This window comes from Accipiter gentilis, chromosome 10, assembly GCF_929443795.1.
Source record: "Accipiter gentilis chromosome 10, bAccGen1.1, whole genome shotgun sequence".
Classification (NCBI taxonomy): Eukaryota; Metazoa; Chordata; class Aves; order Accipitriformes; family Accipitridae; genus Astur; species Astur gentilis.
In genome coordinates this window covers 37,099,775-37,116,609 of record NC_064889.1, presented here as the reverse complement: position 1 = coordinate 37,116,609, position 16,835 = coordinate 37,099,775, and the positions used below count along the sequence as shown (strand labels likewise).

The 16,835-nt window shown below is 39.2% G+C and overlaps 1 protein-coding gene across 4 annotated transcripts in view; it reads right to left on the bottom strand.

Annotated features, from left to right (window-relative positions):
* The window catches only part of HELZ (helicase with zinc finger), a 91,716-nt gene extending 75,519 nt beyond the window's left edge, over positions 1 to 16,197 (bottom strand). For 3 of the 4 annotated variants that reach the window (XM_049811601.1, XM_049811605.1, XM_049811606.1), the window contains exon 1: positions 16,155 to 16,197. Coding sequence is in view for 1 of the 4 variants with exons in the window: in XM_049811606.1 (XP_049667563.1) it covers positions 16,155 to 16,161 (7 nt within the window). In the remaining 3 variants the exon portion in view is untranslated. Of the gene's footprint in view, positions 1 to 448; positions 469 to 16,154 lie in introns of those variants that run through there. The other variant, XM_049811604.1, reaches the window with a different exon arrangement.
* Positions 16,198 to 16,835: the final 638 nt, after the last annotated feature.

Sequence of the window (16,835 nt, the reverse complement as noted above, 5' to 3'; positions counted from 1 at the left end):
AACTTCCTTTGTACTTGGTATTTTTAAGTGTTTAAACAAACTAAGGTAAAGTAACTTCAAGAAGTTAATCAGAAGGTCTAATAAATGCATTTCCTTATATGAAAAATAATTCACTATCCCACTTTTCTCATAAACATATGTCTAAGCCAATATACAGTAGAAATGTAAACAAGACTTTTCATATATTATGTGACAGTGTTCTATCTCTTCCCTTCCATTCTTAAAATTTTATTTTCAGTATCAATACAGAAATATAAAGAAATATAGATTTTTCAAGACAATTTTGACTTAAACCACCTTTCCTTTTACACCATTTATATAAAAATTTCTTGTACAACAATGTATCTTCCCAAAAATGAAGGGACACAAGCATGGATATTTTGCAGTTATCCTGATACAAATCTGTGGCATATGCCTCTTTCTTAATAATGACCTTGCAAAATATTACCTCATTCATCCAGGTATTTCTTTTTCTGCTAGAAATGAGTTCTCATTTTCAATCAGAATAGGAACAAGCACGTAGGTTTTGCATTTCCATACCTAAGAGTAAATTCATTCATGAAGTAATTTTATTAACATTAAAGACACTCAGCTGGCTCACTTAAGCACATATTTTCAATTAGATAAGTGTTATGTATTCTTACGCTGTTCATGCACGGATCTCTTCTTGATACAACTAAAAATTACATTGATTTCCATTTCACTGACATTTTAGGCCACTGCGAATTTTACAAATCTAGGATGTGGTTCAATAGTAATACAATAGTTGATGTTTTTCTCACGTACATTCTGTTTTCCTCCTAAGGGACTGAAAGAGAGGATTTCATGAACTCTGCTGTACTTTTGATTTCCTCACTTCCTGGCTGACATGTAACCAAAATTCCTTTGACCAAAAGTCTGAGCAGAGCTTCTGTGTGTTTATTCCCGAAGAACTGATTATACACAGATCCCAGCATAACTGACCTGGCCACCATAACTGACAGGCATTTGAAAGCTATGTTATCCAGCCCTTCTCCAACATGGCACCATGTAAAAGAAAAACATGTTACTTATCAATTGTCTTATGCTGGCTGTTGTGAGAAATATTTAACTAGTCTGTTGGAGGAGAAGCTGTATTTTGGATGCCCAGACCTACTGTACTGCAAAGGCCACACAATTTCTCTGGTCAACTTAAAGACTTAGAGAGCACTTCAGAGGACATAACTGACCCTAAGCAAAAACCTGTGGATTAAGTTAAGTGGAGCCAAGAGAAGTCCAGACCAGGCTGTTTGGATAACTGGGCTAAACTGAGACACACTATCGGTATTTCAGAGTGTAATTAAAAAAACCTCTGAAGTCACAGTATATGGGGCACAGTGATAGATACAGAGCTGTGGCAGTGTAATTTAAAAAAAAAATAAAAATAGAAATCAAATCCTAACAAAGAAAAACAGTATATGGAAAATGATACACTCCGGCTCTCAGATTTCATTTCAATTCCATTTATATCTATGCATGCAGACACAAACATGCACATTTACTGGATATTTGCACCATCTACTTCAGACTCCAATCCAGGTGCTCTAAACTGTTCCTTGGAGACTCTTCCTGCTGACTCTTGAAAAACCCATGCTCCTAGTTGCAGTCCCCTCGGCTGTGCTTAAATTAGCAACTGAGACTAGATTATGTGAATGCGAATTACAACCATGTTTTCCTAAAATCTAGACTATTGTAGTACCTGACCTACCCATGTTTAAAATTATTTCAGAACAGTTAAAATATTAACAGCCAAGAAATGGAGACACTTGTCAAAGGAAATTTGAGTTTTATAAATGTTTATTTTCAAAAATTTCAAATGTAAAACTGGAATTTCTACATTCACTCCAAGAGTAGAAATTATTACAGATCAACACTGAAAGCTAAAGTGTCACAAGGTCTGTGACACTGGTCTATACTCCCAACTCTCTGCATAACTGAGCAAATTACTTATGTACTTCACTTATTCCAGCTGTAAAACTGAGATTAAAATACTAAGCATGAAACAGAACAAATGTCAGGATTATTCATTTTCTCAAACTGGCCTGGAAAACCACATGCCAGAAGAGTTCTAAATTCAAATCTGAGTAACAATTTATTTGAACAGCAAAGTTTAATTCAACTTCAAAATTTTGAAAAAACAGTAAACAGGCACATTCTCACTATCTAAAGTTAAACATTTAAAATAGGTGGACCTACCTTAGAAATACAGGCACAATGCCTTATCAACAGAGCCTTTATTATCAGTGGTCAATTCAAAGCACTTCTTAGCTTTGAATCATCTCACAACAGCACCGCTGCCTACAGAAAGGCTCCCAATTTATGCACTCAAGTAAAATATTTAAACCCAGCGCCTGTGAATTCCACTTGGTATGACAGTAAGCATCATGTTGACTAGAGCGCATACAGAAGTTTACACAACTCTTCTTCACTGGCTAATCCAGAAATCTAACCCTGGCATTATACTTTGTAACACCAAAAAACTCCTGCCTTTAAGCAAAAGAAAACTTACTGATCTTACATTTCTTTGAAGGCCAAAGAAATGTTGTTGTGCTCAGCTTAGTTTCCACAAAATATCATTTTAAAGATCTGGTTAGTTCCAACTAGTGTAACTTAAACCTTGGTGGTTTTTTCAACGAACTGTGAGGGATTTATTTTTTTTTTCCTCTACAACTAATGATTTTCAGGCTCAATATTCCTAACGAGTATTTCGCCTTCTTCCCAAAGGGATTTTGTAAACAAACATGAAAAGAGTAACTAAAATCTAACCTCCAAATAGTACTGTACATTTCCCCTCCAGAAGTGCAGAGGGGGCTGGGAAAGGCAGAAGGGACAGCTTGAGGAGGAAGAGCAATAAACAATGTGATGTACACAGTCATTTATTTTCAAGTAAACACTATGCCTGCTTGGTGCACAGGAGGCTTTTGAAGCCACAGTCTGATGAGTCCAACTTCAAACTAAAAATCAGCGTAGGAGGAGAGAACATCGTGAACTAAAAATTTAGTGTTTCACAGTGGTTTAACTCATGACTGTGCACTTTCATGCTTCACAGCTTACCGATGTATTTTATGGAATCAAAGAGTCCATACATTAAGATAATAATAAGTTAAAGCATGTGACAGTTTCTAAAAAATTTCAAACAGATGCTTTTTCAATTCACTGTAAAGCATCTAGCCAGATAACTCTCGCTGTACTTCATAAACAAACAGATTAGAGGGCACAATGCTGTTCCTATTAATGTTATTGGCAAAATTCCCAATGTCTGCCAAGACAGAAGGATCAGATCCAAGGTCTCGCATGCCAAGCTGACAAACAGTAGACAAGTCAGTAAATATTTGCATATTTTAACCAGACATTAACATCTCTTGTAAAGATTTATGCTAAAGCAATGATGTTCAACTTGCAGTCCTACAGTGAGACTGGTAGGAATTTACTGTCAATTGAATATACTTCAAGAGCCACATCCTGGGATTCACAAACTGAAGCAAATGAATGAGACCCATTGCCATGGGGAACATGCAGGGGAAGAGCCTCTCCAGCTGCCTCCCATTACAATCCATAACCCTTCAAACAGTTCTGCTGTGAGAAATAGGCACCCAAATATTCCTTGCCAAAGCTATTCAGCTGTGTCCTCCTGTTAACAGCCTACTGTATTGCAGGAAAGGAGAGAAGAAGGGTTTGCCATTGCATTGCCTATTGCGGTCAAGCTGGCACAGGCTCAGAGAAAGCAGGGCAGGAATTCAACTCATCCTGCCCCTCTCTAAGGAAAAGTGTGCGGTGACCACACTGTCTTTCCTAACCCTTTGTGATTTTTCAGGGCTTCTCACAAATTGGAAAAGCTGGCCACCAAACTGGACAGAAGTTTTAAACGTAATAAATTCAGGTAATACATCAAGAAAAGACAGCTGTTTTAGCATAACTTCCCAGCAATTTCTTTTAAGAGGCAAGAAGAGACCTACTAGATCTATTTTTGAGGCTGGTTGCTCTGCTGTCCTTCCCCAGTAACTTTTGAACTTCAAGTCAATTGGAACTGAATTTCACAGAAGTCTAAAGGGTCTTGAAGATGCTGCAAGTTTTATGAAAAATATGTAACAAGACAGATAACAGAATCAGACTTTTCAGGTCCACCCAGGGAAAGGATGTTATAATTCAGCCTCTTATTGATACCAAGACATCAGTTACCCATCAATTACTGCCATGTGCTGCCATTTACCCAAGAAGAGAGAGCGCTGTACCAAAATATCACTCACCAGTAGAAGAAAAACCTTATTTATCTTTCTTGCCCATAATGATAGAAGCCATAAACTGCATTCATTAACTGAACTGCTCAGGGATCCATCCGGTAGTTTCCAGGTTTCACTAAAGCAGTTTCCAAACTTCTCAAGACTATAGACATTATCAGTACACATCGCACAGCTTTTTGAAATTTGTTACTGAAAACTGAGATGTAAGCAATACATATATGAAGGCCTCAAAAATTTGTTGTTTCCATAATACAGAAGAGTAATATTTGGGAAGTTAGAAAGTTGCTACAGACACAATCCCTGTGACTGAAGAGTCCTCTAGTTCCCTCTCACTCAAAATTATCAGGAAAAGACTGACAAGATACTTTAATTTACATGGGTATGGAAAGATCTGGGCTCATTATTAATAATCTGTCTTAATTATAATACATTGAGTAAACTACACAATACAAATTTTAGCTACTATGAACATGCCAACATTATAGTTAAAAATGATGGGTCACTGAAATTCAACTATCAAGACTCTGCAAACAAACCACATTTGTCAGTCCGCATACTAAAATAGGGAATTAAAATACATTTTTCCACTGTTACATCATATTATACAGTTGCTCTGGCATCTGTAGTGATCCTATCCTGAGGCATGCTTGCATCTATAGATGTTATGTAATTGTTGTTGTAGTACTCCAAAATACCACTCAAGTACTTTTAGATTACTAAATTAAGATTAAACACCTATTTATTTTCCTTACCTATAGTGACAGAATAAACTTATCTTTGCCTTAAGACAAAAAAAGCATTTTATTCAAGCCTCCAGGAAGGAATAAAACACAGCTGCACTAAACACAGAAGCCACTTAGACACAGAAAAAAATGCACTTTCCTAGTGTCATGACATATATCATAAACAATCCCACACTCAGAAATCATTTAATAAAGTGAGAATAGATAATGATAGTGCACTATACCAATGTGAAAGACTTAACAGAACAGAGAGAAAAACTATGGTGCATCTTTCCTGTGCAAGGTGCAGAAAAGAATAATATAAAAGGTGCTTTGCGCTTTTTTATTTTAAGGAAAATATAACAGCAGAGATCTTATGCATTCATTTACTGCAATTATGGCTGAAGTCAGTAATATTAGTTATACACGGTGCTCAGAAATGTACTGCACACCTTACAGAACAAATACAAAAGTCTCCACCCTTGAGAGAGGACAATCTAATCAGTTTTCTGAAATAACTGAATTACTCTGGTTAATGTTGTACAACTCCAGGCAAAATGACCCTACTTTAAATTCCAAAAATGATGTTAAATCTGAAATGGAGCATACAGAATAAGGAAAGCTTATTTCAAGGTTTTATTATATAGCATAATAGCAGCAAGAACTTCTGCTACATGGCCTCTATGGAACATGATTTCATTGCTTGATTTCAGTCAGGAAGGGCAAAAACCAGGAATTAAAAGGTTCACGATGCCCCCTACCATTAGATACTTAGATTATCCTTCCATGTTGACAAACCAAAGACAGCACCATAAATTGGGAGGACAAGTGATCTCTGGCCACATAAATGGAGCCTTGAGTCTGATCCTGTAAACTTGATGTATAGAATAAACACATCCACATTTACTGAAAAAGGAACAAGTGCCTGTGGGTGGTTTACCATTCACAGAACAGTAGTAAGAAAAATATAGCAGCAATTGAAATTAAGAGCAAATGCCTTCCGCATCTGGACCCTCTGTTCTTTAAATCACTTTACATACATCACAGATAGTAACAAGTTAGATTTCATTGCATGTCAGTTATGATTTTAGTACAGACACTTTATTAAGCGATTATTAACACTTTATTACCTTTACTAATCCCTTATTTTCATTTTGGAAATAGCAGCAGAAAGAACAACCTATACAGCCAGCAGCAGCAACATTTACACATGCACAAACTGGCTATCCTTGGCTCAAAATCTGAAAATAACTCATGGCCTCAGCACTTGTAATGACCCCATCCACCACATAAGTATCCCTAGTATCTTCATTTCTTGACTTTAAAATGATCCTTTTTCCACACAGCTGTCTGAAAACATTACCTATCTTGATGAAACTAAGCAAAATACATGGCAAGTGAAAGCACAACATCTACTTGGCATGTACTCCCTTTGTCTGAAAGCCATCCGTAACTGACAGACACAAGATTCCTAGTTACACAAAGCAAATATATATACATACTGCATTCATTAAAATTACAGTACAAATACTACCACTTTGATACTCAAAGGTTGTGTAATGACAAAAGTATCTGTACAAGCTTATGTTGGCTCTCCTGTGCGTCTGCATTATGATATAGCCTTAACTGTATTAGTCACATACTACATTTTCCAAGGGCTACCTGGCAGAATGAGCAGGCACAAAGAGAGGCTGCCTGTTTAATGGACATCTAGTTAAATACTTCAGCATAGAGCCTAAGGCCTTATTTACTGCATGCTACTCAAATCGCATTCTCAGGACTGCATTTTAATGTTTTCATTAACTTTCAATAATGCTTACAAATACTGTGACCAAGCACTTCACAAGTATTAAGAAAATATCTTCACCCTTCTGACATAATTCCCATTTTACAAAGAATTAAGACATTAAAACACATTAAAGCCAAAAGTTTCTATAAACTTCTTACATTCTGATTAAGACAACTAAAAGTGATTTTTCCCCATTATGCTCTGCCCTGTACTATATAGCCATTTATATGATCAAAGCAGAACACCCAGTGTCTGCAGAGTGACTTATGAGTATTCAGCATTCCTCTACATCACAACATGGGAGCGTTCATTAGAAATAGAGAAATGAAGTGTAGGAAAGACAGGGCTTAAGTATGATTTGCCTTTTTTTTTTCTATTCGCTACTCCATTTCTGAACCACTTTCTAATTTATGCAAATAGTGAAACTGTATTCCAACAAACAACTGTATTAGCATTATAAAATAAATTATCTGTACCCGCACATTATAGCCTCCCTTCTACTTCTTTCTTTCCAACACTAATATTTTTCAATCTCAATCTCCTCGTTCAGGCACATTTATTCTACATATCCTGCGAAAAACTGCATTTTGCACCTTCTGTTTAAATCCAGTCACTGCTTCCTCTGCTGCATGAAAGCAGAGCTGGTAGGAAAGAGGAACTGGCTATCGGGAGTACAGAAGGGGAATTCTCTGTGCTCTCATTTTTGTCCAGATCATACCAGGAAGGAATGTAGAAGCCCTAGCCTTCAAATTGGACAGAAATCCTATTTAGCTCAGGCTGAAGTATATTCACTGCAGGGATGATCTTTTAGATTTGTACTAAATGTTGATTTGACCAATGCTGAGCAGATTTTCACAGGGTTGATAACAAGTATATCCTTGGCAGAAATGTCGTACTATACCACATCTGAACTTTTTACAAAGCAGAACTATAGGTCACTAGAATTCTTTTCTATTTTGTTCTGGACATAAGAATATTTTTTTTGCTCAATTTTTAGTAAAGACTGAATCATGTTGGCAGAACCCTCCACTCCTTCCACAGAACCCAAAAAGTCAGACTGCGATAGACACCTACCATGGGAAATTTCAACCCAAATAATTAAAATTTGGCAAGTAATAACGAACTGAAATGAGGAGTATGTCATAGTAAGCATCAGGTAACATAATAATAGGTGGTGTTTCTGCCCCACCTAAAGTTCTTTTGGCTCCTTCATAGAAAATCTTCACGTAAACAATCTTTCATAATAACTGGTTAACAGCAGCAGTTTGTATTCCATATACCTATATATTCTTACTGCTTTTTGAGAGCAGAGTTTCTCACTCTTATCCAAGATGAGGGCATTTTAATTGAAATATTGTCCCATGGTTACCATTTTATCCCCATAACAACATCACCAATTACTTACTTTAAAAAAAATGTATTAGAAAAGTAATTTAATCTTTGCTTCTCTTAATGAAATTTGCCAGAGAAAAACAAAGGGAAAAATCAGCACTGCACGACCAGCCAGCTCTCCGTGGAGCAGCACCAACCTACAAGTCTCAAACTCAAACACACTTTGCAAAGAATACAGCATTCATATTCCAAAAGCTGTTTTAAACCTCATAATCCACAACTTTATAAACTACTTGTAGCAGAACCTCCCTTTTAAACACTTGAATAACAGAACATGGCCATGTTTCTGAGTGCACATTTCTCACTATAGTGTTTAGTAATAATTTTGACCAAAAAAAGTGAACACCATTAATCTTAAGGACTTGCACAGTTATGCAATTACCAATATTCTTCTCCGCTGAGTCATAAGAAATGCCAAAAGTCCTTTTTGAGAGATGTCTGCTGTATGACATAGGTACATCTGTGTATGTGTGACTAAACATCTGTCACCTAATTTTCAAAATGCCAAGCAAGTACAAAACTGTGCTCCCAAGAAATGCAAAGCGGAGTTAAGGAAGACTCCCAAGCATAATTTCAACACAAAACACATATCAGAATGTTTACAAATGTATTTCATAAGTTTAAATGCAACACATATCACAAAGTTTTCCACATGCTCATTGAATTTGCCACTAACACAGCACTGTCTTCAGAGAGCACTTGACCACAGTTCATTTGCCAAAGTTCACCAATTTTATCAGACAGAATCAAAACTAGCAGTTCCTAACCTTCAGTCTTGTGTTCAATTCACAGCTTCCTCTAATACAGCTGTATTTGGATTTCAGCAATAAAAGTATTTTTAAAATGAAGAAATTATTTCCTCACAGCATATCCCCTTTTGGAAAACCCTGTGCAAACTCCAAAGCTCAGTGGGTTCAATCCAAGTTTTCTCTTAACAGGGATATCATAGAGATGCTGAAACAGTCTCTCCTCAAATGTCAAACTTTCATTTTCATAGAAGACCTTTCTCCACTCTTGACATGTCCCAGTATTGCAAAGCAGCACACCCCTATGACTAGGAGACCTATCTGAAGAACACAGCTTTGATCACCAGTGCAAATGCAGATGCTACAGGTATATATCACAAAAAAGCCCTACGTTCATTTTGTTTGACATGCAAAATATGAATCACTCTCTAAATCCATTCAAGAGGCAAAAAAATGTAAAAGTCTTCATGCTGAATATCAGTTATATTGCAGAGTTATAGTGAACAGTTCACAAATCGAACACAGAAATAAGCCAGAAAGTTGTGTCACAAAACAGGAAAAATCTTCTTTCAATATACCTCAGTCTTCATTGCAGCATTATAATGAACTTAAATTTATTATAGTAGCGAATAATACTGTGACTGAGTTTTTTCTTAAGCATTTATACAGTGCTTAGCACAAAAGGGTCCTACCATAACAGATTTAATAACACAATCATGCCACCCACAGATACTCCAAACACATCTTTCCCAAAACCATACCTATTATGTAACTGCATATGATATTTTTGTGTGCTGTTTTGAAAGTTCAAAGCAATAACTAACCTCCACCACTAAAAATTGCTATCTTTCTTGGAAATAACCTTTGAAATTCGTTTTTACGTGACTGTGCTTCAAATGGTTTGGCATAATATAGCCAAGCCTGATTTGGGTAGTTGTCTTCTAACTCTGTATTTTAATGATATTAACCCTTCTGTATCCGGATAATGCTTTTGTAACGTCTCTGTTTCCTCTCCTCAAATGCACAAACATGACACTACCAATAGGTTCAATTTTTAGACCCCTCCTGGGAATAGAATATGGATTCCCAAGTTCTCCTCACACAGCAAACCCTATGGGCAACAACATAACTTGTATCCAACACACCACAAGTTCCCAATGGCATTCACCCTACTCATTCCTTTTGAGATGAACATTAGAGATTCAGTCACGTATTTTAAACCCCACTCAAAGAACAGACATCAGCAGGAATGAGTAACGATCCTACTGTGGTTAATGGCATAATTCTGACAAAACTTCGGAAGAAGAAAAGCGGTGTCTAGCCCAGCCAAACAAATATAAACAAAACTACAGCCAAGTAGTATCAGTCAGTTCAAACGACAAAACAAATGTCCTGCACCATTCCAAACATGTGAGTGTCTTAAGATATGGCCAGAGTAGTTACCTCAAAACCATCAGCACAAACAACTATAATCAAAAACATCACTTCAATAAAATACACACAGCACTCGGCTACAACACTGTGTTAGCACATATTCAGAAGTATGCTAAAAAAAAGCATTCCCCTTAATGACCTCCCTTTGTAGACAATGAGAAAAACCCAACAAATTCTGGCTCCTGAGATGGCAGGGAAGCAGATGCAAGGCATCTATCATGGCTGGTCAACAGTATTTGGGAATCCCAGATAGCTGATGGGGAATTTAGTTGAGAGCAGCAAAAGAACATTACTTGAGAACAAAAGCACGCTGCCTGTCCCTGTCTCCCCCAAATTATCCCAGGATAAAATGAAGTTTTCATTTACAAAAATACAGATTATCTTACATTAAGTCAGAAGCTATATAAGGAAGAAGCATTATTTTATATGCAGCCAAAACCACTATGCTTTTCATTTGTGGCATTCTCCATTTACTATATCCACAAAGATTTGCTACTTTCTTGGTCTGCTGATCCACTAAATATTTTCCAGCAAATTAAACACTCTTGCCGCATTACTAACAACCAAGATTCTCAAAAACAGCTCTTGTTGTGTTACGTATTTTGCTTTTGCCATGGGGTCTGAAGGGCTCTGAAAGATCTTCTAAACAGACATAAGCAGTGCAATTTTTAGTGGTTTGATGAATCCAGTATTTTTGCTATATACAACTATGAAAAAAAAAAAACCCAAACCTGGTGAAATTCACAGACTGAAAGATCATTTCTAAGTAACACTTACCCTAACTACCATAAAATCAGCTCAGACAAATCCACACACTGCTCACATTTTTCTATCCTCCAATTCCTGCCACTCCAACATTCAAAATTTTGTACCTAACATAATTCTACTATTCTTTTTCTTCCAGTGTTTAGTCATTACAGCTCTGAGAATCATTAGCCTTCCTTCTGCTTACAAAACAGGAGAGATCATGAAATTTATTTCCTTAAACCGCATATAAGCCAAAGATTAAAAACATCTACCTCAGTCACATCATTCTTCATGCAAGTGGTACTTCCTGAGACTAACAGAAACAAATCGCACAACAGTTTACAGTAACATCTCCAAAACATCTCTTCACATAAAATCACTTAGAAAAACTCTTGCTACCAACGCAGCAGCACTGTATACCTACTGCTTCTTGGAAAAGCTCTATGGTTCAGTGTTGTTAATTCTAAATTACCTTCTTGCTAAAATACCAGTCTTTTAACATCTGACAGACTCAACGCCACTTAGAAAATTTGATAGTTTGTACTCATTCAGAAGTAGGATGGGGCCATAGTAACCACTCAAACTTTTCAGTCATGAAATGGAACCTCCCAGTATAGTAAAACTACATTTAAGAAGGAAAAAGATTGAAATCCTTGATTTCTTATCTGGCTTTCCTGTCCAAAGTTTGCAATTTGGTATTTTGGAGGACTCTGAGAAAAGACTGGATAAATAACCAGCACATTTCTATTAAATTTATGACAATTAATTTGCATTAAAAATTGTAGAGAAATATTTGGATATTATGTTGTAGCCACATTAAGTATCCTTTAACTCCAACTAGCAGTGCAATAGAAATGCAACAGAAAAACAAATACTCACCTATGGGTAATTACAATCCTCCTGCTTAAATTCCTAAGCACTTCTTTTCCTATAGTAATATTCACTTTTCTGTGTGTCTCAGACACCAGCAATTGCTTCTGGTTGAAGCCTCATGTTGCAAACATTTGTGTGAAGAGAAGACGAAAGCTCAGTAAGCAAGACTGGTTTTGAATAAGGAACTCGAGTTACATATCAACGCCATCCTAATAAAATCACCAGAAGCTGGCCTGTTTCTGTGGAGTGGTCTGACCCTGCAGACTCCTTATTTCACTATCTATAAAGTTTAGTTATTTCCTTCCTCCTCCTCCACAATAAATACTAGGAGAAAACAAGTGTTTACTTTCCCAGTCAAAATCTCCAGAAGACCAAGCATTCCTTCTTTTTTTTTTAATTCCATACCAATGCCGTGTGCAAACTTCTAAAAAAGCAGTCTCTTTTTCCATATTCTCTCTCTTTTCTTCCTTGCTGAAAAAAGCATGACAATTGCAGAAGTCTACCAAAGGCAGTAAGAAATCAAACATATCAAGTATGATGTCTTTAAATGTATGTCATTGATACATATAAACACAAGCGCTGACTACTGCCAAAGGCCACAGAAGAAATAGCAAGACAAACAAGAACAAAAATAGGAAGGTCTTGTTTGTTCTGATAATCTAACCCATAATACTTCCATTTAAAGGGTAAAAATACATATACCATGTAGTTATAATGGGATCTTGCCGTAGGACCTCAACAAAAGAGGTGAGAAACGATTAAACAGTTATAATACGCAAGCAGGGGAAGATCGGGAATACAAAATTTGCTATTTTCTCCCCCACAATGACCCACTAGCAACCTTGCACAAAGAGGAACACTGAGGATCTGCTTCCAGGAACAAGCCTTTAACAACGCTAGGAAAAATGTAAGGACAGGATTCACGTTTACTAGGATTCTTGGCCTACTGATCCCCAAGGCAGGGGGAATGCCAGCTGTCCAACTACTCTATCCCTAAGCTAGATCAGAATGACACCATCCTTCCTTCTTGTTCTCCAAGCCAGCTCCCACGGCTTTCCCTAGTTATTCAGGCTGTACACAGGGGACAGGATTTAAATGATTACAAAAGACTTTTCTAATTTAGATTTCACTCCTGCTACCAGACCTTTTAGGTACCACCAACCTCAGAAGGGAATGCCAGTGAGGTGAAAGATTCAAGGGCTTTAAACTAATAATCTGAATTGCTCCAGCAATTGCTTCTGCCATTACTAAAATCAAAACACCTAGAATAAAGTGCAGGAGCAAATGTAAGATGGTAGTAAACAACGAATAAAAAGAAAAAAACCCACGCTAAGTCAGAAAGAATATCCAACTATAATTGCAAAGGGGATTTTAGTAACAAAAATAATTGCCAACGACGGAGAAAATATTTCATCAGACTACTAAATTAACAGAGTTGGAAAACATTAGTAGTAATATTGCCTAGCTCTTACATAGTCCCTTTCATCCAAAGGCATCAAGACTCCTTACAAGTTGGTAAGATTCACTATTCGTATTTGAAATTCCTTCAAAAGGAAGCATAAACAGGTGAAGCGATTTGCATCAGGCTGTCCACATCTCTCGAGCACTAGGCCCGTACCCTATCCACTTGAAAATATTACCTTTTCAAACCTTCCAGACACTGTTACTTAGATTTTTTGAGATAGGAATTTCTCCATGAATCTAACCTTCAAGCAGAAGCCCTCTCCAAGCTACAACCCTTCTCCTACTAATATAGATCCCAAAGCCCAGGGCAACTTCTCTGAAACCAATGAGATTTCACAAAGGGAAAGGATCTTCCATGACAGATCAAGAAGCAAAACTGGGACAAATTACAGATTAAGATGCTGTTTCCACATCTCCCTTTAATTTTTAGTCTGCTGGGGAGAGACTAAAACAAGCCACCTACCCCCCCAACCCCTCCCCCCTCAAAAAAACCAAAAACCCAACCAAAAAAACCCAACAAAACCAGCTATTACAACCTTTCAAGTCCTAGAGCCATCACTTTAATAAGCCTCTTTCATAGAAAAATTCATCTGGCTCACTTAAAAAGGCACGGTGTCCATGTGAATTAAAGGAGGGGAAATACACACTGTACGTTTCAAAAGTCAAAAAAATTCACAGAGGTGAGGAGTGATAATAGAAATGTGATTTCAGCTAGGAAAAAGAAAAGTAATTTCTGCTTTCATAACAAATTACAAAGAGAACTCAATTTTATCAGTAATAACACATAAAATGTTCCTTCACTTGCCAATAAAGAAAAACTGTTCTGCTAATTAAAGTTCAACAAAAAAAGCTTAACTCAGCTTTCACCACTCACAGTTTCTGTGCTGTAAAAGCTAAGCCTACCAAAGTCTGATTGACCTAAGAGCGAATCCCTCGGTTTGCATCCCGAGGAGGGGGAGGGAAGGTGGTGGTCACTTGTACACTTTCCCCTCATCTAAGTTCCAACTGCATGTTCAAAATCAGCTCCTTGCTGCAAAGGACCAGCAAGCTGCCCAGCGTCCCCAGGCTATTCCAATCAAACAAGCTTTGCTATTGGAAAAAAAACAAAAAACCCAAAAAAACCCAAAAAACAAAACGCAGAGTTTTCATTCACAATCTGCTATGACTCAAAAGTACTGAAAGAATTGAATTTAGAACACACTATTTTAAAACCTCCTTGTTCTACCAATCAGTCTTGGAAAATAATGCAAACTTGCCAAGTATCATTTAATTGGAGGGGGGGGGGGGGGGGGAAGGGGGGGGCGGAGGAGGTGTTCTTAATTTTACAAAGGAATATGTCTTTTCTTCATATAAATGAAGGGGGGGAATATTTTATCCTTTGCCTTGTTTAAATTATACTATTTATTAAGAACAACAACATTAGAAGACCCCAACAATTCAAACCATGCCAACAAGACTAGCCATGATGCACTCAATCTGTCAATGGGGATATTCATTTTTAGGACCCTTTTGTGTCTTACAGCTGCATTCTTTTAGTTCTTCAATGAAAAGCAAAATATATTATGTTATTTTAAAACTTCACCTCAAGCTCGCTGTACCTCTGATAATGCAAAAATCCTATTACCTTGTGACCTCTTACTCAATTTGTCATTGACTGGAAAGCAACTTTGCAACTGTTTCTCTGCAGTTATTTCTTAATTTCCATCAATGATATGTTTAATCATGTTACTACAATCAACCAACAGTTTGACTAACACTGCATTGAAGCCAAACAACTTCACTCATTTGGAAATTTTAATAAAAGGACATGACCCACTCCAGGAGGGGTAATGTATATCCTTCCCCTACATGGGGATTTTCCCTAAACATATATACATGTATATATAAACGTATCTATGTGGTCTCTGTTGGGAGGACTGTATCGCAACCAGCAGTATAAACTCTCCTATTTTCAGTTTCACAACAGTTGCATCGTATAAAAGGCGATCTCAGGATCTGCGTTAGACCTCCCAACTTCTAGCCACTCGGCCCTGACAAAGCCTCCTGCAGAAGACAAAAAATAGAAGCTTATCTGCCATCCTTCAATTGCTCCGAGGGTTAATTTTACAACAGCTGGTAAATTATTCCAATTTATTTTACCGTCCTTCGACAAACCCTACCTAAACCTTTTTTTTTTTTTTTTTTTTTTTTTTACTTCTGTTTTATGATTGTTATTTCCTGGCTGCCCCTAGCCGTTCCCTCCCCCCCCCCGCCCGGTACAAAAACAAAGCTGACTCCCACCCCTCTCCCGTGTGTCGTCGTCCCCGTCCCCCCCCCCACCTCCCTCCCTGACGGAGCACCCCCGGAGCCAGGGGAAGCCGGGGCTGTGCAAGGCATCTCAGCTCTCCAGGCTGGCCCCTCCGCCTGCTCCCGCTGTGCCGGGCTCAGGGCCGCCCCGGTCCGCCCGCCGGCGGCTGCGGGCCCCCGGGAGAGCGCGGCAGCCCCCGGGGCTCCGGCCGAGCCTGCCCGTAAACAGCCCCCGAGCGGCTGCCGCTGCAGGCCCCTCCGCAGACACAGGGCCCTCTCCAGCCGGCACCGCTCAGCCTCCGGCCGGGCCGGCAGCCCTCGTTCGACCGCCGGGCCGGCTGCGGGGCACCGAAGGTTCCCCGAGGCCTCCCCGGAGCTCTCACCAGCCGGGCCCGGCCGCCCCCGGCCCCCGCGGGGGGCGAATGGGGAAGTCCTGACTTACCTGTCATTACTTTCTACGCCATCTTGGATCCACTTGTCAACGTCCCCACAAAGCATTGTGGGAAAGCCCTCCCCCGCCCTCCTCCCGGCCCGGCGGCCAGCGGGGGAAGGCGGAGGGCGGCGGGCCGCTCGGGACGGGACCGGCGACCGGGAACGGGACCCTCGGCCCCGTCCGCGACACGGCGGGATAAGGCGGCGGCTGACGGAGGGCAGCCCCACGCTCCGGCCCGCAGCTCTCCCCTCACGCAGCGGCGCGAAGCGGCACCGCCGCGCCGCTTGGGCTGGAAACCGGCAACCTCGGGTTATTTTTTAGGCTCTTTCTTTTCTGTTGGGTTTGGGTTTTGGTTGGGGTTTTTTTTTGGTTTTTTTTTTCCGTCCCCCTACCCCTTTTCTTGGGAATCGTGTCACTGCCTCTACGCACACGCAGCAAGCGCCAAGCCCGCCGCGGAGAGACGCGCTGCGCGGCCGCGGAACCGGCGCCGACCCCGTTCTCCTCAGGCAGGGTATGAGGTGCGCACACGCGTAGGGAGGGTCCCGCCCGGTAAGCTGCGAGACGAAGTCCACCTGTGCTGAAAGTGGGGGTTTTTTCTCTTTTTCTCGCGGTTATTCTACCGTTGCGGGAGGTTTTTTGGTGGTTTGTTGGGTTTTGGGGTTTTTTTTGTTGTTTTGTTGTTAAAGTTAC